Source organism: Podarcis filfolensis (assembly GCF_964270895.1).
Source record: "Podarcis filfolensis genome assembly, chromosome: 14".
In the NCBI taxonomy this organism is placed as follows: domain Eukaryota; kingdom Metazoa; phylum Chordata; class Lepidosauria; order Squamata; family Lacertidae; genus Podarcis; species Podarcis filfolensis.
The window spans coordinates 26,727,218-26,747,510 of NC_139616.1; the positions used below are offsets into that span (position 1 = coordinate 26,727,218).

The following is a 20,293-nucleotide window of genomic DNA, read 5'->3' on the forward strand; positions in this document are numbered from 1 at the left end:
CCTTTCTTACTGTACTCCTTTCAATTTGGTCTTTGGTTCACACAAGACTGTCAAAAAGAATCCAGAGTGTTGGGGACCACATTGGCAGGGAAACTACACTGCCTGGATTTGGAGATGAGAAAGGAATAAGTGGGAGCTTCTCCCCTTTTCTCTTCTGTAGGGCAGTGTGGGGCTCATTCCACCCATAAGAAGAGAAAACTCCTCACCTCTTTTTTTTGCCTTCTCGTCTTACAGAGTGTCTGCAGCACGCTGTGGTGCTCCGTGGGGAACACGTGTCACTCCAAGCTGGACGCAGCGGTCGATGGCACCAAATGCGATGAGGGCAAGGTAATTCCCCTGCAAACGCATGCTCCTCTGGGCTAGGAGCTGGGTTCAAATCCTCACTCAGCCATGAAGCTCACTGGGTGGTGACCACAGGCTACCTCTGTTATTGCAACTTAAGGAGATTTTACTTTTCTCCATGCTTTCCAGGCATGGTCCACGCTACTTTAAAGCTCTGTGCCGAAGTGCCTTGCCAAGAGCCATTTGTGGTGCTTCAGCTTTAAAGGGCAGGTTTTCACTGGGAAAACTCCAGGGCGAAAAAAACAGAGCACTCAGACATGGAACTTTAAAGTGCAGAGCTGTGCCTGAAAAGTGCAGGGCAAAAGGGGGGTGTGAATAAGCCCTCAGTGCAGACAATACTGAGCTAGGTAGATGAGTGGTCAGACCTGGTTTAAGGGAGCTTTTTGTGTTCCCACTGCCGGATTTGACTTCTCCTTGACTCTGTAAAATGCACTCTTGCTCAGTATATACAGACAGCCACTCTTTCCTTTATTCCCTTCCACTGCAAAGAAAGTGTGTTCCAATTAGAGCTGGAGATGGAACCCAAATTACTCTTGGCTTTATTGTTTTTATTTTTTTAAAGGAGAGCATCTCAAGTTTCTTTCTCCCGCTGGCCTTGGGTGCAACCTGAGATGTTCACACACCAGCCACAGGCTGCCTTCATTAAATCTGTCAGGGCCCTCTCCCAATTCTGCCTTAAAACTATCCCAAACTGCAGGCTGAGAGGCTGCTTTTACAAAATCCTCAAAATCCTTTTTTCCACAACCCCCTCTTCTTCTTCTCCTCCTTTCTATTTTAAAGAAAGCTTCCAGCCTCATGAAGACTTTTGCAAACTTGAGAGCTCACTCACTGCTCTACAACCTTTCATTTGGACATAATGTTTATTGCATCTATTTTATTAATTTGGTTTATGAGTCACCTCGTAAAAAGTGCTCTCTAGGCTACGATAATGGTTTTATTCTACTATTAGCTTCTAGGTTCGGATCATGCCATTTGTTCTGGTCGTGAGGCTTTTAGGACATAATTTCCCCTCTTTTAAAGCTGTCACGAGTTAAAGAGAATTTGTGAGTCATGCTCTGCTGGTTTGCGGATAAAATGTTGTACTTAATTAGGAAGACCGTTCGAGGGAAAATGATGAAACTGCCTGCTTCAGGCTTGCATTTTCAGATATTGCCTGTGGGTTTTCTAAAATAACTCCCCAAACATGAAGCCCAGAATCTTTCTCACACGCACACACACACACACACACACACACACGTCTATTTATATGATTGCTAAGGTATTGAAATTCTGTTACAATTGTTAGAGTTTGGAGATGTACAGTGGTACCTCGGGTTAAGAACTTAATTCGTTCTGGAGGTCCGTTCTTAACCTTAAACTGTTCTTAACCTGAGGTACCACTTTAGCTATTGGGACCTCCCTCTGCTGCTGTGCCGCTGCCGCGCGATTTCTGTTCTCATTCGGAAGCAAAATTCTTAACCTGAGTACTATTTCTGGGTTAGCGGAGTCTGTAACCTGAAGCGTCTGTAACCCGAGGTACCACTGTAGTCCAAAACATCTGGATAGTGCCAGGTTGGAAGAAGGCTTTGCCTGAGCCTGGATGTGCAGGCCAGCCTCATCTGATGTACTCCTCCTTCTTCCCTTCCTCCACAGTGGTGCTTCAATGGGGAATGTGTCCACATGGGATACCGCCCTGAGTCCATCAACGGAGGCTGGGCGGCCTGGAGTTCCTGGGCGGCCTGTTCTCGGACCTGCGGGGCGGGCGTGCAGAACGCAGAGCGGCAGTGCAACAGCCCCACGTAAGTGACCGACCCTTCCACTTGCAGTGGGGGGTGAGCGAGGGGAGCATATGAGAACATGAGAAGAGGATCGGCTGGATCAGGCCGGTGGCTCTTCTAGTCCAGCATCCTGTCCCTGAATTTGTCTAATGCTCTTTGAAAGCCATCCATGTTGGTGGCCATCACTGCCTCCTGTGGGAGGGAGTTCCATAGGTTAACTGTGCACCATGGGTGTAGCCAGGATTTATGTTGCCCAGGCCAGGGGGTCATCCTCTGTCTGTCTCTGTCTAGCAGATTCGGAATGAAATGTCTCGACAACTGTTGTTTTAAATTACCTTCTTTTGAGCCCAAGTGCTCAGAAAAAACCTGTCGAAATCTTCAGTCGTTTGAAAACTAGGAAGTTAAATTTAAAAATTAACATCAGGGAGTACCTTTCATGTGCCACAACATCATCAGCGAGCATATCAGTTTCAGATACAGTGGTACCTTGGGTTAAGTACTTAATTTGTTCCAGAGGTCCGTTCTTAACCTGAAACTGTTCTTAACCTGAACCACCACTTTAGCTAATGGGGCCTCCTGCTGCCGCCACGCCGCCGGAGCACGATTTCTGTTCTCGTCCTGAAGCAAAGTTCTTAACCTGAGGGAATATTTCTGAGTTAGTGGAGTCTGTAACCTGAAGTGTATGTAACCTGAAACGTATGTAACCCGAGGTACCGCTGTATTCTGATTATTTCTACTTTCAGTTAAGTATTTTTATTTATTTACTTGATGGGGGGGGCAGCTGCCTCCCCTGCCCCCTGGCTGCACCCATTCTGTGTGCTGCGTGAAGGACTTTTATCTGGCCTGAATCTTCCAGCATTCAGCTTCCTTTGATGTCCACAAGTTCTAGCATAGTGATAGAAGGAGAAATGCGGTTCCCTTTCTCCCTGACCATCCAACCTCTGCTTAAGACCCTCCAATGAAGGAGAGCCCCCCACTTTCCAAGGTCTTATGTTCCGCCGTCAAACAGCTGTTACGGTCAGATAGTTCTTCCTAATGTGGGTGTGCGTCGGTCTTTCTGTCCCAACCTCAGGCCAAAGTACGGTGGGAAGTATTGCCTTGGGGAGAGGAAGCGCTTCAGGGTTTGCAACACCAAGCCCTGCCCCTCTGACGGACCCTCTTTCCGCCAACTCCAATGCAGCCGCTTCAACAGCAAAGCCTACAAGGGGAAGCTGTACAAATGGACCCCACTCCCTAATAACAGTGAGTCCATCTCTCTCTCTCTCTTTCTCTCCAGCAAAACAGCAAAGATGTATTTATGCATGTATGCATGTATTAGTATTCCACCTTTCCTCCAAAATGTGGAATACATGGTTTTCTGTATTTTCTCTCACAACGACCCTGGCAGGTAGTCTAGGCTGAGGGAGGTAGCAACTGGCCCAAGGCCACCTGTTAGATTCATGGCAGATATAAGTCCTGGTCTCTTAGGCCCCAGTCCAGGACTCTGACTACTGCTGAATTTATACGATTACTCCTGCGGTTATTTAAAACATTTATTTGTTTACTTATTTGCAGCATTTCTATTCCACTTTTCCTCCAAGGAGCTAAAGGTGGCCTATACAGTTGCCTGCCCCCCTTTCAATCTCCACAACAACTCTGTGAGGTAGGTTAGGCAGAGAGGAAGTTGCCAGCCCAAGGTCACCCAGTGAGCTTCTTAGCAGTGAGGGGATTTGAACCCTGGTCTCCCAATTCCTGTTTCGGCACTCTAACCACTGCACCACGCTGCTGTTCCTCCGGGCAATAGCAAAGCAGTTCAAACACACACACAAATTAATCTATTTATAACCTCAGTAAGATTCTATTCATGGTTGTGTGTGAGAGAGAGAGGGGTGGTGGTGTAGGATCACTATTAGGCTAGGACCTGAGAAACTCAGGTTCAAATCCCCACTCAGACAAGAAACTGACTGGGTGACCTTAGGCCAGTCACTGCCTCTCAGCCTAACCTACCTCACAGGGTTGTTGTGGGGTAAAATAAGGATGGAGAGAACCATGGACGCAGCCTTGATCTCCTTAGAGGAAAAAAGTGGGATATGGAATATAATAAATAAAAATCCATACTGTAGCTATGCACACACTAAGCTAAAAACTTAAGCAGCCAGCAAATGCTTGTGTGGACAAGAAAGTCTCAAAGAGGTGCCAAGATCTCATCAAGAGTCAGCATCTGCCTTACCACAGATAAATGAGTGTTTATTTATAGAAGTATTATTTATATGTGACCCTTTTGTAAGATATCAGGGCAGTGTACAGCAATATTAACATATATTAAAATGAGAAGCAGTACAAAACATTCACTAAGCTGACTAGCTAATCAATGGCCATTTTAAACAGCTGCATAGGCTGGTCAGCATAAAAAAACCCTTCAAAATCAAAAGTGAGGGTGCCCGCTGCATCTCTGCATGGGACCAGCAATGTGTAACACCTCATGTATTGAATACCTAATGCTGGCAAGCTGTTCTTTGGCCACACGGCTTAAGGAAAGGAGAGGAGAGGAGAGGCAGTCAAGCGTCTGGACTTTTCTCTCTGACATCTGCAGTTAACCCTTGCGAACTTCACTGTCGCCCGGAGAACGAGTACTTTGCAGAAAAACTCCGCGACGCTGTCATTGACGGGACCCCGTGCCACGAAGGAAACTCGAGCCGAGACATGTGCATTAATGGGATCTGTAAGGTAGGAGAGGTTTGGGGAAGTGTGACTCCCTGGATGGAGGAGAGAGAGAGAGTTTAGAGACTAGCCCTCGCCCTGTAAGAAGATCCCTGCATGTAGTAATCTAGCATATTGAAGTGTGCTGTGCTAACATTCTACATGCAGGGCATGGTGAGTCAGGTGAAGAGAGCCTTCAGAGACACAGCCCTGCAGTCCAAGGTGGTGGTGCAATCCAGTGAGATAGGAAAGCAAGGAGCTAAATGGCCCCTTAAACCTAGGTTATGGGCTCAACAACGTAATGTCTAGGCGTGCCTTTTTTATAACAAGAATACAAAGCTGAAAATGAATGAATTGCAGCTAAAATATGATGTTCATTTTTCACGTGGCCTATTCCTTCCGTTGCCCAACCCCCTAATATTCTTATGAGGATCTCTTCTCCAGTCTTCAGAGAGGGGCTGGAAATGGGGAGGCAGAAAAAGTCCTTCTTTCCTACTACTCTGCAGTTTTAATCTGAAATCTTAGGCTCAGTATTGCACCCAAAGCTCAGAAACGGCTCGCCCTAATGAAATTCCCTGTCGCAAAATGCGCCTAGAACAATGGGAGTTTTGAACACTGGTGCAATCTAGAACCCAGCCACTTTACATTCTGTATTGTGGCCAAAATTGCCCGGGTAGGCAGGGTCCCTGTGTGTGGAAAGAGACCATGGAAACAGTGTGGAATTTCTTGCATACCCTGACGATGCCTAAGGTTTCCGTAGGAAAGGAGCAAATCCAGAGTTCCCCTGCCAAACCTAGCCTGGCAACTTCTCTCCCTGATAAAGGAAGGTCCCCCTGGAGAGTTTTAAAATAGCCTGTCGCTGACTCCAGTGGATTAAGTGATCAGAGAGGCTGGTGTGCCAGAGAAGGATTCACAACCCTCCAAGTGATGACAGGTGAATGGGGATGTGGAACAATCTATACTTTGCCTCTTCCGGCTTCTCAGAGAGGAACAGGAAGTGACGAAATTGGGGGTGGGGAGGGTCTCCCTGCAAGTTGGGGCAGTGCATGAGCCTAGTCTAAAGTGGCTGCTGGCCTGTCTTTCCTCCTCCCTGCAGCCTATTAGAATTTATGTATTTACTTATGATCTCTTTATACATGTACCGTATTTTTTGCTCTATAAGACTCACTTTTTCCCTCCTAAAAAGTAAGGGGAAATGTGTGTGCGTCTTATGGAGCGAACGCAGGCTGCACAGCTATCCCAGAAGCCAGAACAGCAAGAGGGATCGCTGCTTTCACTGCACAGCGATCCCTCTTGCTGTTCTGGCTGCTGGGGTTCAGAATATTTTTTTCTTGTTTTCCTCCTCCAAAAGCTAGGTGCATCTTATGGTCTGGTGCGTTTTATAGAGCGAAAAATACGGTATATCCTGCACATTGCAATTCCAGTGGCAGTGTAATAAATGCATGTGCCCTTGAGCTTCTGCCCTGAACTTCCAGAGAGCAAGCCTGGATTTTCGCCTCAGAAGTCAGCCAGTGTGAAGATCCAATCAACCCCACCCAAGCACCCCCTAGGTTTTGAGACTACAGTTCCCCTCAGTTGCTCTGGAGGTGCTGGGGGCAAGGCTAACCCATCGCCCTTCCCTGATGCCTTTCAGAACGTCGGTTGTGACTATGAGATTGACTCCTACGCTGTGGAGGATCGATGCGGCGTGTGCCATGGAGACGGGTCGACCTGCGAGACCGTCAAGAAGACCTTTGAGGAGAGCGATGGGCTGGGTGAGGATGTTTCTGCCAGATTTGGGGGCCCGGTTGGGAATAAGGTGGGATGTCAGAGGATAGAAATGGAAATGGGACTGCCTGCAATGAATGAACATGGATCAGAACATAAATGGATGCCTACTGAAGTATAGGTCGGTTCCTATACTATATAATAACAGCAAGAACCTTTATTGAACTAACAGAACTGGACAACAAGGGCAAAGCAACTGCTTATATACATTTCTGAAGGCCTGGGCCACTCCAAACATGATTGGCTGTCAAAACTTCCAATCAGCGAATCATGACTCAGAGTTTAAGGGCCAATGGCAGAGGCCCAAATCATGAAATGTTCTGTGATTGGATATCATGTATCGAATCAGAACACAGGGGCTCAGAATCCTTGGTCCAGACTGAAGCTCAGGCAAACACAGAGCACTGAATACACAACACCTACCAACATCACTGATGGAGGGGTGTTGGTGGGGAGGGTTGAATGGGGCCTTTCTTGGACCCAGCTTGCTCATTTCCCTCCTCAGTCCCCTTCCATCTTTGAGAAGTTCCAGATAACTTGGCATTTGTGGAATTAGAAGCACTGTGACAAGGATATATAGGTGCACTTGATGTAAGCTAGAGGTACAAATAATATGGATTGGGGCAGCGGGGGAGCTTTGAAATGCAACATTCCAAAATGTTTTGTGGAGGAGGCTAGACCGCACAGAGGTCCCTCGCTTCTTTGAGGTTTTCCATTACCCACCAATGAGTGTTGTGTTCACATCACATGCTTTCCTTTGGCAAATGGAGAATTTCCTCTGTCCCATTCATGTGCTCTGTTCAGAAACATCCCTCCTTCTTTTTCACCTCCACCAAAAAATATTCCTTGGTAAAGTCATTCGCTGGGTCTCCCAGTGGCCATTTCCATTCACAGTAGAATGACAGGCATTCTAGGAAAGGGTGTGAGCATTCAAGAAGGGACTACTCTGGTGACATTCAGAAAAGGGGACTTTGACTACAGAAAGGAGTACTTTTTGTCCTGTTAACCTGCAACTGATGAGGAGTTTGATTCCCCTGAACAGGCTACGTTGATGTTGGGCTCATCCCAGCTGGTGCACGAGAGATCCAAATCGAGGAGGTGGCGGAAGCAGAGAATTTCCTGGCCTTGAGAAGCGAAGATCCAGAGAAGTACTTCCTGAATGGCGGCTGGACCATCCAATGGAACGGCGATTACAAGGTGGCCGGGACCACCTTCACCTACGAGAGAACTGGGAACTGGGAGAACCTCACGTCTCCAGGCCCCACGGGGGAGCCAGTGTGGATTCAGGTACTTGCAGAGGGTTCAAGTGCTGGGCTTTGAACCTGTGAGTTCTGGGTCCAGTCTCTGCCACTGTCATGGACTCACTGCTGCAGAGTTGGGCAGGCTTAATTAAGATATGTGAAGCAAAAATTCAACAGGTGCAGCTTTCTAAAGCCCTGCTTTTTGGCATCAGGGAAAGCAGCACTTGTTGAGACTTCACTCTCTGACTGCAGCTGTGAGGCTACCGAGGTCATAAACATATTTTCAGCCCTCGGTGATTCCGTGTCCTGGAATCTGCTCATCCCTGGCTTGTGTTTAAACAGCCCCTCCCAGCTCAAGCTGGAGTGGAAGGTTATTTCGCGGCCAACAAAGAGTTGATGGAAATAGACCCCAAAACTCTTGTAGGTAACAGTATGGTATTTGTGCTCTCACAGAATTGCAGAGTTGAAAGGGACCCGCACGGTCATCTAGTCTGACCCCCTGCAATGCAGAAATCACAGTGACCAAGATGATCAAGGGTCTAGAAACCAAGCCTTAGGAGAAACAGGGGAGGGAGTTGGGTATGTTTAGATTGAAGGAGAGGTGACGGAGAGGGGATGTGATAGCCATCTATGAATATTTGAAGGGCTGTCGCATGGAAGATTGAGCAAGCTTGTTTACTGCTGCTCCACTGTGGAGGAACCAAACCAAGGGCTTCAAGTTACAAGGAAGGAAATTCCAACTCAATATTAGGCAGAACCTTCTGATGCTGAGAGCTGTTTGACGGTGTACCAGACTCCCTCCGAAGGTGTTGGCCTCTCCTTCATTGGAGGTTTTTAAAGAGAGGTTGGACGGCCACATGCCAGACATTCTTTAGCTGTGATTCCTGCATTGCCGGGGGATGGACTAGATGGCCCTTGGGGTCCCTTACAACATCACAATTCTATGATTTGTCAGACTTTAAGGTGCCATGAGGCTCTTTGGCCTTGCTTCCATGCCATTTTAAGCTACAGTCATACCTCATGTTACATCCGCTTCATGTTACGTTCTTTCAGGTTGCGTCCCGTGGCGACCTGGAAGTACCAGAAAGGGTTACTTCCGGGTTTCGCCACTCGCACATGCTCAGAAGCGCAAAATTACATCACGTGCATGCGCAGAAGTGGCAAATCACAACCCGCACATGCGCAGATGTGCTGCTGCAGGTTGCGCTCTTTTTATGTTGCGAACGGGCCTCCGGAATGGATCCCGTTCGCAACCAGAGGTACCACTGTATAGTTCAACTGTGGTTTATCCATGAACATGCAGAGTGCACTAGCACTAAGTCAAGAACAAACTATGGCTTGGCTCACAACAGCGTGTTAGCGCCAGGAGGGAGGGAGAAGCCACATGCCCACAATTGCCGCCATGTGCGCCGCCAGGGTTCAAATTAAAACCATAGTTCAGTTTCCCTGTAGTTTAAAATGGCCTGCGAACAAGGACTTTGTCGTTTCAGGAACTGGGTTTGTCTCTTTTCTGTTAACTGCTTTGAGCACGCACTACAGATTTCTGGGAAACGCAGCATGTAAATAAACTGGCTATTGCTTCATAGCCTCCATCTTCACAGCTTTGCCTGCCCCCGCCAGCCATGCTTCTTGCCGCTTCTGTTCTGCAAAGCTGCTCTGTGAAGTTCTGAGCAAAGCACTCCTCTCGAGTTACTTTGGAAATGGCAGCATCTGGCATTCGGGAGGTTCCTGCTGATCTGGGAAGCCTTTGCTGACTTCCGTGGGTGGACCTGGCCTCTCTCTTGCCCAGCTGAAATTGAAATCTGTTGCAGCATTCCTCAGAACCCTCCAGATGTCTTGAACTGTCACTCCCATCACCCTCATCTGGTTCATTGGCCTGGTTTGCCGAGGGGGCTGGAGGAGAGGCACTACCAAGGGCCTCCGACCTTTCCAGAGGCTGCTATGAATGCGGAGACCACCATAGGGCCCCTCCTGTCAGTGGTACAGGCTCCTGCCCTCCCTGTATGGACAGTTCATCGCCATTTTTTTTCTGCAGGGAAGTCTGGTGGGTGTCTTCCTGGCTGCCAGGAAAGCCTTTGCTTTGGAGCAGTCAGACTTCTCAGGAGAGCTCTTTAGGAGTTAAATGGATTTCTCAGGGCTAATTCTTTTTCTCTCCCCTCTTGCAGGGAGGTGTTTACTTTAACATTCTCTTCCCCTTCCAGCTTGACAAGGAAAGGAATTCTTTTTTCCTTTTTTGACCCCTGCTTGTCTTCCTCCAGCTGCTTGTGAATTCTGAAACAAAGGAGCTGGCTTTGAGACCCACCAGGCAGGCAGGCAGGCAGTGATCTCTCCTCTTCCTAAATCACACCACCTTGTTGGGGGGCATAAGAGGCATGCCAGGCTGGGGGTGGGGGGCTTTCGGTACACACCTTCTTCCCCTGTCTTTTTTGCCACTGCCCTGGCAGGTTATTCATTTTGTGTTCCAAGAATAACTTTGGTTTTTTTCTTAAGAGCTATTGTGGTTAGCGTGTTGGAACCTGGGAGACCAGGGTTCGAATCCCCACTCGGCCATGAAGCTCCCTGGGTGACCATTGGGGCAGGCAGTGCATTCTCTCAGCCGAACCTCCCTCACAGGGTTCTTGTGAGGATAAAATGGGGAGGTGAACCATGTACACCACCTTCAGTTCCTTGGAGGAAAAGGTGGGAAATAAAGACAATCAATCAATCAATCAATCAATCAAAGAAGATCCAGCCAGATTCCTGAGCACAACAGCCCTCTCCCTTCCCGTGGTTTCCAGCAACTGGCATTCAGAAGCATTGCTGCTTTCAGCTGTGGAGACATTATTATTATTATTACAGTGGTACCTCGGGTTAAGCACTTAATTTGTTCTGGAGGTCTGTTCTTAACCTGAAACTGTTCTTAACCCGAGGTACCACTTTAGCTAATGGGGCCTCCCGCTGTCGCCGCGCAATTTCTGTTCTCATCTTGAAACAAAGCTCTTAACCTGAGGTACTATTTCTGGGTTAGCGGAGTCTGTAACCTAAAGTGTCTGTAACCTGAGGTAAAGGTAAAGGGACCCCTGACCATTAGGTCCAGTCGTAGCCAACTCTGGGGTTGCGGCGCTCATCTCACTTTACTGGCCGAGAGAGCCAACGTACAGCTTCCGGGTCATGTGGCCAGCATGACTAAGCCGCTTCTGGCGAACCAGAGCAGCGCACGGAAACACTGTTTACCTTCCCGCCAGAGTGGTACCTATTTATCTACTTGCACTTTGACGTGCTTTCAAACTGCTAGGTTGGCAGGAGCAGGGACCGAGCAACGGGAACTCACCCCGTCGCGGGGGTTCGAACTTCTGATCGGCAAGTCCTAGGCTCTGTGGTTTAACCCGCAGCACCACCCATGTCCAACCTGAGATACCACTGCAGTATTATTATTATTATTATTATTATTATTATTATTATGCTGCTACCCTTCATCTTAAGATTTAAGGGCAGTTCGCAGAAGAAAATACAAGATAAAAATAAAAGTAAATCATTAAAACAAAACAGCAAAATAATACCCCTCCCTTCCCACAGACACATTTAAAAGGCTGTAGAATATTAATAAGCCAAAGGACTGGTTGGAGAGGAATATTCTACCAGAAAACCATGTTCCCATTCCCCCTACCACCCATCTCTCAGTTGGGAGTGTTTTTTAAACCTTGATGGAATTAGCTCTGAAGCAAACGAAGCTCAATCCCCCCCCCCTCTTTCTCTCTCTCTCTCACACACACACACACTCTTTCCCCGGAATTTCTTGGCTGGTCCTCAAAAAACTCAGTGCCAACCCCTTGTTCAATATGGCTGAACCTGCCCATTTCATTTTCTCTGTTTCTAATTTTTCCAGCCTTCCTCCGATTTCTGCATGCGTTTGCAAATTTCACTTTTCAGCCAAGAGAAAGCTTGCAGAGAGGCTTACAGATATCAAGAAGGCAAGCTGGCGCTTATCCACCCTTACCCTTTGGCCCCTCTTATTCAAGGCACATGTCCACACTTTAAATCTCTCTGTCTGAACTGTCCCCCAAAACCTGCTCTTTAAAGCTGAATCGCAGCAAATGTCAATTCAGGTTTACCGTGGGTTGACACTTGCTCCAATTGTGTTTTCAAGAAGGAAAAGGGGGGGGCACTTGGACACGGAGTTTTCCACACCTGGAAAGTGTGGAGGAAAGGTAAGTGTGGATAAGCCCACTCCTTGCACTCGGACTTATTGACATAAAAGGTACGACGACACAAAAGGAAAAAGACTGGGAGGGAGGAGGAAGAAAGCAAGTTCAGGCAGTGGTACCAAGTTACAAAGTTCTCATGCCAGCCAGCTGGAAGGGAAAGAGTTCAAAGAGGGAGGTTAGATGAATGTTAATGCCTTTGTTTATTCAGGGAAAAAACAACTTTGGAGGGAGTCTCAAGCTGCTTTCTCTGACTTTTTAAAGATTATTAGTTTCTATGTTCACGCTAATGCCTTGGAATGACTTATAGCACATAATCTCTTGAAACATTCCCTGGGATTTGTAACGGAATTGAAAAACCTTTTTGAAAAATGTTATTAAAAAAAATATACCCTGCGAAGTCTCTTGGACTGATGCCCAAGTCCATTCCAAGAGCAGCAAAGTTTTGGCAACAACGGCAGCTTCGAGGGTGGGCTAATTCACACTCACCTTTCCTCCAATCTTTCCAGGCCATAGTCCTTGCTTTAAAACTCCTTTTTCTCTTTGGCTCTGGAGCCTTCCCTGTGAAAACCTGCTCTTTAAATCTCAATGGGACAATCCCCAGAAAATGCAAATTGACGCTTTTCCCAATTGAGCACCGAAGTGCGGCAGGAGAAGCTCAGGGGCAACAAAACCCCACACCCCACACTTGGACATGAAGCTTTTAAGCACAGACCTGTGCCTGGAAAGAGCGGGAGGTGAGTGTGGATAAGCCCTTAATTAAGTTGGCAAGCCTTTGCCAGAGCTGTGTGCCCCACGGATTGATACTTGAACCCTCCTGCAGGTAGTCTGCCTTGGGGCATTCACGTACCACTGCAACACACTGAAATCAGCTTGGAAATAAAATCTGAGAAGCTGTTTTACATCTCAAGGCTCTTAACCCCCTGCAGCTCGTCTTGTAAGGATGCTGAGAAATGATTTGGGCCTCTTATCTCAGACTTGCTGTTCGCAGGGGTGATGTGAGCCAAACAGCCTTGAAACTGGTTTAGGCTTGCTGTGTAGAGCACATTCAATGGCAGGTGTGCCTTTGCAGATAAGCCTGCAAATAAAGTTTGATGATAAGCTGAGACTGATATCTGGGGGTGGAGCTGAAATCACACACACACACCCCTACACACACACACACACACAGAGAGAGAGAGAGAGAGAGAGAGAGAGAGACCTATTTAAATGGTCAGGTTGAAGAAAGTGAGGAAAGGAAGGGAAACTGCCTTAAATATGTCACTCTAGTGTAACAAAGCCACCTTAAAAAAACCAAAACAACAGACTTTGCAATTAGGTAAGTGACAGGGGCACGTACTGGAACATGTGGCATGAGTGAATGATTGAACATGAAACTTTGCAGGCACCCTGCAAGCAGATCAGGGTGAATCCTCATTGTTGTATAACTGCCCCATAAACAAATTAGAATGAATGCTCTGCAAAGATGGGACATAGTCTAACCCAGTGGTTCCCAATTTGTTTCGGGCCACCGCCCTCTTAGTTCCATAAACTCACACCCAGTTCCTCTCCTCTGTAAAAAGCACTATTCAGAGTAGCAGTTTGCCCAGCACACTAAGCAAGATAGCACAATAAAATTCAAAACTATAACAATTAATTGCCTTCCCCCCCCCAAAAAAAATCCAAATAAAACTATTTGGTTTAATTCATTCAACAGAATTGACAAACTTGATCCAGTGATACCAGCTTTGCAAAGTCTGGCAGTCATTTATACCTCCAGCACCTGCTTGCTGCACCCCCTTGCCTCTTAGGTAATTCATTGCCCCCCAGGGCCTGCTGCTGCCCACTTTGGGTAAAGGTAAAGGGACCCCTTACCATTAGGTCCAGTCTCCGACTCCGGGGTTGCAGCGCTCATCTCACTTTATTGGCCGAGGAAGCTGGCGTACAGCTTCCGGGTCATGTGGCCAGCATGACTAAGCTGCTTCTGGCGAACCAGAGCAGCGCACAGAAATGCCGTTTACCTTCCCGCCAGAGCGGTACCTATTTATCTACTTGCACTTTGACGTGCTTTCGAACTGCTAGGTTGGCAGGAGCAGGGACTGAGTAACGGGAGCTCACCCCATTGCGGGGATTCGAACCACCGACCTTCTAATCGGCAAACCCTAGGCTCTGTGGTTTAACCCACAGTGCCACCCGCGTCCCTCCCACTTTGGGTACCACTGGTCTAAACACTGCATGAGTTTTGTACAATCAGATCATGTGGAAAGCTGAAGAGGAGCCCACAGATCCATCCTGCTTTCCTTAGTTCTGAGGAGGGGCCCTTCCCCTATTGTAACATCCTTGTGATCCTCTGAAAACCAAACACTGGTCACTTCCTAAACTTTCAGTAAGTTTGCAGTTGCCAGTCCTCGGCTGCAGGCATCTCAAGGTCTTTTCCTGCTGGCCCTCTTTCTCTTGGCAGGACATCATCACACTTTCTCGGTACCTGGACCACATTTCGTTAAACGCTTTTTATACCGTCTGGCTGGATGCTGCCTAAGAACATTTTCTTCCTTGCCTCTCAGCTCTTATTCCAGGAGAAGAACCCAGGAGTCCGCTATCAATACACCATTCAAAGGGAATCTGAGAATGAGAACGAGATCATGCCGGCCGAATTCTTTTGGCAATACGGACCCTGGACAAAATGCACAGCCACCTGTGGCACAGGTAAGGATGCCTGCCTCTTTCTTTGCCTTTGTCTCACTGTTCAACGTTTGGTGAGGAGTGGCGGGGGGTGGTCACGTTCTGGCCTAGGAGCCAGAGCAAGAAACTTCGCGCATTGGGGGAAATCCAGAAAAGCAGGTGAACCTTCCACGAGCCCTGCAGTCACCACCAGAGTCTCTTCTCTTCTGACCGCATCTGAGGGAGATGCAGAGAGAGGGGGGGGGGGGAGAGAGAGAGAGAGAGAGAAGGCCTTTTCAGTGGTGGCTCTCCAACAGTGGCATGCTGTCCCCAGGAAAAGATGCCAAGCATCATAATTGTCAGCCTTTTGCTACCAGGCTAAGAAATTCCTGTTTTTCCAAGGCTTCTGGTTGTTAATTTTAGATCATAACTTTGTAATATTCTCTTCTCTTTTGTGGAACTCTTGCTTCAGTTGTGTGCAGGATTTGTCTCTCTCAAAGTATTGCTGATTGAGCACTTAAGGAAATATTTGTCTGCTATATTTTGTAATAATAATAATAATTAATTTAACTGATTTTAGCTGTTTTGCATTTTATGATGCTTTAAGTGATTTCAAGGCATTTTTTTGAATAGAACACTGAACAAATGAAATGAATGAATGAATGGTGGCAGAAGGACTCATGACACTACTCTGTAGCCGTCTTCTAACAGTGGTGAATCAGAAGCCCAGGATCAGGCCTTTCGTGTGGGGCAGGAAAGGCCAGTGGGCGTATCCTCTCCCCAACCCCCAACAGTCCACCTTGTAGTAAGAAGGATATGGTAATAATAATTAGCTAATGAAGTAGCCAGAAAATTTTGCTATCCCTTAATGGTGTCCGTGGGACGCAGGTGGCACTGCGGTCTAAACCACAGAGCCTAAGGCTTGCCGATCAGAAGGTCAGCGGTTCGAATCCCTGTGACGGGGTGAGCTCCCGTTGCTCGGTCCCTGCTCCTGCCAACGTAGCAGTTTGAAAGCACGTTAAAGTTCAAGTAGATAAATAGGTACCACTCCGGCGGGAAGGTAAATGGTGTTTCCGTGTGCTGCTCTGGTTCGCCAGAAGTGGCTTAATCAAGCTGGCCACATGACCTGGAAGCTGTACGCCGGCTCCCTCGGCCAGTAAAGTGAGATGAGCGTCACAACCCCAGAGTCATCCGCGACTGGACCTAACGGTCAGGGGTCCCTTTACTTTTAATGGTGTCCATAATCCCCTGCTCAGAGGCATGCAGTTCTGGCTTGAGAATGCAGCTTGTCTAGACTGCTGGGTAGGAAGTACAAAATGCATTTCATGTTTGGCCACTTCAATTAGAGCCCTGAATTGGGGGATGCAGCATCCTGCCTTGAGGTGCTGGCTAACTGAGTGCAAGATGGAAGGGTAGGCAGGCAAGAGAATTTATTCCGCCGGCAAGGAAAGGCGTTTGCAAAGGCCACTGCCACCCACTCTAGCCTGTGGATAAGGAAACCGCTGTTGTGGAGTGCATAAATTCTCAATGCAAATGTATCAAAGCGATCGGACAGGCAACACTGCTGGATGTGTTTAGACCCTGCCTGTGCCCCTTTGTCCAGGATGCTTGACTCTCTGCAAATGTGTGTGCCAATACATGCACAGTGGTGCATAAGGACATGGGTTTCTGTTTGCGCAGCTGCATGTGCTCCTTTCTCTTGCCGCCAGCTGGTCAAGGCCTCTTTGGAAACAGACAACTTGAAAAACAGAAAAGCAGAAGGCTTTGCCTTGTCCTTTGATGTCCGCCTCTTGTTGACTGGGTAAACTGGGAAAGAGTCCTCCTCTACAGCTGAGTTTTATTAAAGCATGAGATGACGGGACCAAGTGCACAGGCAGTTAAGGATGCTTCTTCACTCTCTCCTTAGGGTGCTTCCAAATGACCACCATTTTGGGGTGGGATTTAGTCGCGGCTAATTCAGGTTGTGCAACTACAGTTGGTTTGGGAGGTCTTGTGCAACTCACCCAATTCCCCCAAAGATCAGACCTTTTGCAATAAGGAGAAGGAAGGGGTTTTTAATTTATTTATTTCATAATATTTATACACTGCTTGATTGTAAAGCTACAACAAACCTCAAAGTGGTTTACTATCACTAAGAAAAATTAACGACAACAATTTAAAGCTTTTAAAAAATTAAAATAACAATAGATTTTAAAAAGATTAAAGTTTGCATTGGTTTTCTCAATATGTGGACGGGATTGTTATCGGAAGGCTCGGCATTCGAAATCAGCCATTTCATAACTATTCCAGTTTGATTAATCCAGACATGAGGGGTTTGGGGTGAGAATGAGGTTCTTCTGAAGCAAATGCATATATCCCTATTTCCCAGTGTCGTTCGGAAGGCAGCATTTTCCAGGTAAACTTTCACAATGGCACTTGGCTCTCCCTTACATAAGAACAAAAGAACAGCCTGGATCAACACCCCATCTAGTCCGGCATCCTTCTCTCACAGTGGCCAACCAAATGCCTGTGGGAAACCTGCAAGCAGGATTCGAGCACAAGCCATGATGGCTAGTAGCCATTGATAGCCCTCCTCCATAGATTACAAACCTGCCACACATGCTTCTACAAGTCCTAGAAGTGGCAAAACATCAGCTCCATGGTTTGAAGGGACGCACTGCAGTGAAGGCAGGGCCGGATCCTTCCAACTCATTATTGCACGTTTAACTCCTACGGGCAAAACATTTCTTGGGGAGGCATTCTCCCCATCCCTCCCCCTGCTACCCCACCTCCAGTCTGTTGCTGAGAAATTCTGTGTAATGGGTCACAGCTGCCTGGAAGGCCCTGTGCAGATGGGTTTCACAGCTCCACAAAAGCCCAGAAACCTGAGCTTCAGAGGCAGCAAATTGGATGTCTTCAGAGGGGGCAGATTATGTCACCTGGGAGGACACAGATTCTCTTCTTTCAGCTCTCCCAGCTCACTGGGGCCTGACGCACAGCTACACTCGCCAAAATTCATTCATTCATTCTTTCTTTCTTCTTTCTTCTTTCTTTTCTTTTCGTTCTTTCTTTCTATCTTGGCATCTCTGTCCCTTTTACTGAAACCAGATCATCTTCCAGGACTCCTCTGCAGCGCCAACGCTCCAGATTTTCTGTCAGATGCTGTCACACCACCTTGACAAGGCCCAGAGCAGCACTTGGGGTGGTGGTTTGTGTGTGTTTGTGTGTGTGAGTTCCTTGTGATGTATTTGTATTTGGCTGCATAAACACATACACCATACACATGGTTTGCCCCAAAGAATCCTGGGGACGGCAGTTTACCCCTCACAGAGCTACAAACAGGGGAAGGGACACCGCTCAGTGGCAGAGCAGCTGCCTTGCATGTAGAAGGACCCAGGCTCAATCTCTGACATCTCCAGATAGGGCTGGGAGAGATTAGTGCCTGAAACTCTGGAAAACTGCTGCTAGTTGGTGCAGAAGTGAGCTAGATGGTAAGAGCTGTTTGACAGTGGAATGGACTCCCTCAGAAAGTGGTGGACTCTCATCCAGATGGCTAGATTCCTGAATTGCATGGGGTTGGACTAGACCAGAGGTTGTCAACCTGGTCCCTACCACCCACTAGTAGGTGTTTCAGGATTCTGGGTGGGCGGTAGGGGGTTCTGCAGCACAAGCTGAATCCTTCTTCCATTGAGTGCTGGTGGGCGGTAAGGAAATTTTACCATCAAGAAAGATGCATTAGTGGGCTGTAGGTATAAAAAGGTTGACTACCCCTGGACTAGATGATGCTCGGAAGTCCCTTCCAACTCTGCAATTCTGTTATCAGTATAAGGCAGCTTCCTGAGCTCCTGTGCTTCTAGGGCTACAGTTCCCAGCACCCTTAACAAACAGCTCTGGTTATCTCCCGCTTGGACTACTGCAATGCGCTCTACATGGGGCTACCTTTGAAGGTGACCCAGAAACTACAACTAATCCAGAACATGGCAGCCAGACTGGTGACTGGGAGCGGCCGCCGAGACCGTATAACACCGGTCTTGAAAGACCTACATTGGCTCCCCCGTATGTTTCCGAGCACAATTCAAAGTGTTGGTGCTGACCTTTAAAGCCCTAAACGGCCTCGGTCCAGTATACCTGAAGGAGCGTCTCCACCTCCATCATTCTGCCCGGACACTGAGGTCCAGCAGCGAGGGCCTTCTGGCGGTTCCCTCACTGCAAGAAGCCAAGTTACAGGGAACCAGGCAGAGGGCCTTCTCGGTAGTGGCGCCCTCTCTGTGGAACGCCCTCCTACCAGATGTCAAAGAGAACAACAACTATAAGGGAAGCTTATAGTGTTTGATGTATTGCAGTATTTTAATGTTTTTTTTGGAAGCCGCCCAGATTGGCTGGGGAAGCCCAGCCAGGTGGGCGAGGTATAAATAAATTATTATTATTATTATTATTATTATTATTATTATTATTATTATGGCTGTATTTGGGATTGTGAAAGTGGATTTTCCTCTAAGCTTGATTGGCAGGGTAAATTTCCCTGAATCTGATTGGCTGTTGATTGGTCTGCTGCCAGCAGACTTCAATCAGGTGTCCCAGCCGGGGTCTCCCCCACACACCCAAAGCCTCTGGTGTGCTTGCTGTGCTGCAAACATTGACGCCAGCCGCTCATATCATTTGTGGCCTGTTGGCCTTATGAATTGTTATCGCCAGACTATGAAAGGGAACCTTTAAGCAGGTTCTGGGTCTGGGAAAGGAGAAGGGGCAGATAGGCAATCAGGGAGCAGAAGAAGGGTGACATAATCGTGGACTGAGGGAGGCAGGGAGCTCTCGGATGATTTCTTCATTTGCTGGGTTGGGAGAGGAAGTCTGCCAGCCAAGCGCCTTCTGGGTTTCCTGCCAGAAACTGAGGCTGCCAGAAGCACATCAGATCCTGGCTTGTGACCGGCCCCCGTGGGGACTGTCCAGCCTGCACGCCAGGAGCAGCTCCAGCATCCAGCCCCACTGAGCTACGCCAACCCCTGGCCCACGTGCCTCCTCCTTGCTCCCAGGGAAGTGTCTGTGTGCTTCAGCCAGCTGGGAAAGGATGAGGGAGAGAAAGAGAAACACACACACAGACACAGAGAGAGAGAGGTGGGGTGGGGGAGAGAGAGACCTTTGCAAGGTCAGAGACTGGAGCAAAGGGTCAGCTGGCGATGAGGAGGAGAAAGGACAAGGCAAGGGATGTTCTGTGTCTCGTAGAAAAGGAGCCCACAACAGGAGCAAGAGGCAGATTGTTGCAAGTGACAGGGTGGGGGGACTGCACATAAGGACATACGAAGTGCTTATTGGATCAGGCCAGTGGCCCAACTAGTCCAGCGTCCTTTGGCCAACCAGTTGCTTGTGGGAAGCCCACAAGTAGGATTCAACAAAAACAACAACAACAATTTATTATTTATACCCTGCCCATCTGGCTGGGCTTCCCCAGCCACTCTGGGCGTCTTCCAACAAAATATTAAAATATCGTAATGCACCAAACATTAAAAGCTTCCCTAAAGAGGGCTGCCTTCAGATGTCTTCTAAAAGTCTGGTAGTTGTTGTTCTCTTTGACACCTGGTGGGAGGGCATTCCACAGGGCGGGTGCCACTACTGGGAAGGCCCTCTGCCTGGTTCCCTGTAACTTGGCTTCTTGCAGTGAGGGAACCGCCAGAAGGCCCTCGGCACTGGACCTCAGTGTCCGGGCTGA

At 48.0% G+C, this 20,293-nt stretch overlaps 1 protein-coding gene across 2 annotated transcripts in view; it reads left to right on the forward strand.

The window, feature by feature from the left end:
• The window catches only part of ADAMTS7 (ADAM metallopeptidase with thrombospondin type 1 motif 7), a 66,257-nt gene that overhangs the window by 15,226 nt on the left and 30,738 nt on the right, over nt 1–20,293 (forward strand). For both annotated transcript variants that reach the window (XM_083586148.1, XM_083586147.1), the window contains exons 10-16: nt 235–327; nt 1,975–2,120; nt 3,172–3,341; nt 4,672–4,805; nt 6,412–6,532; nt 7,588–7,832; nt 14,511–14,652. In XM_083586148.1, the coding sequence (XP_083442274.1) occupies nt 235–327; nt 1,975–2,120; nt 3,172–3,341; nt 4,672–4,805; nt 6,412–6,532; nt 7,588–7,832; nt 14,511–14,652 (1,051 nt within the window). The remainder of the gene's footprint in view (nt 1–234; nt 328–1,974; nt 2,121–3,171; nt 3,342–4,671; nt 4,806–6,411; nt 6,533–7,587; nt 7,833–14,510; nt 14,653–20,293) is intronic.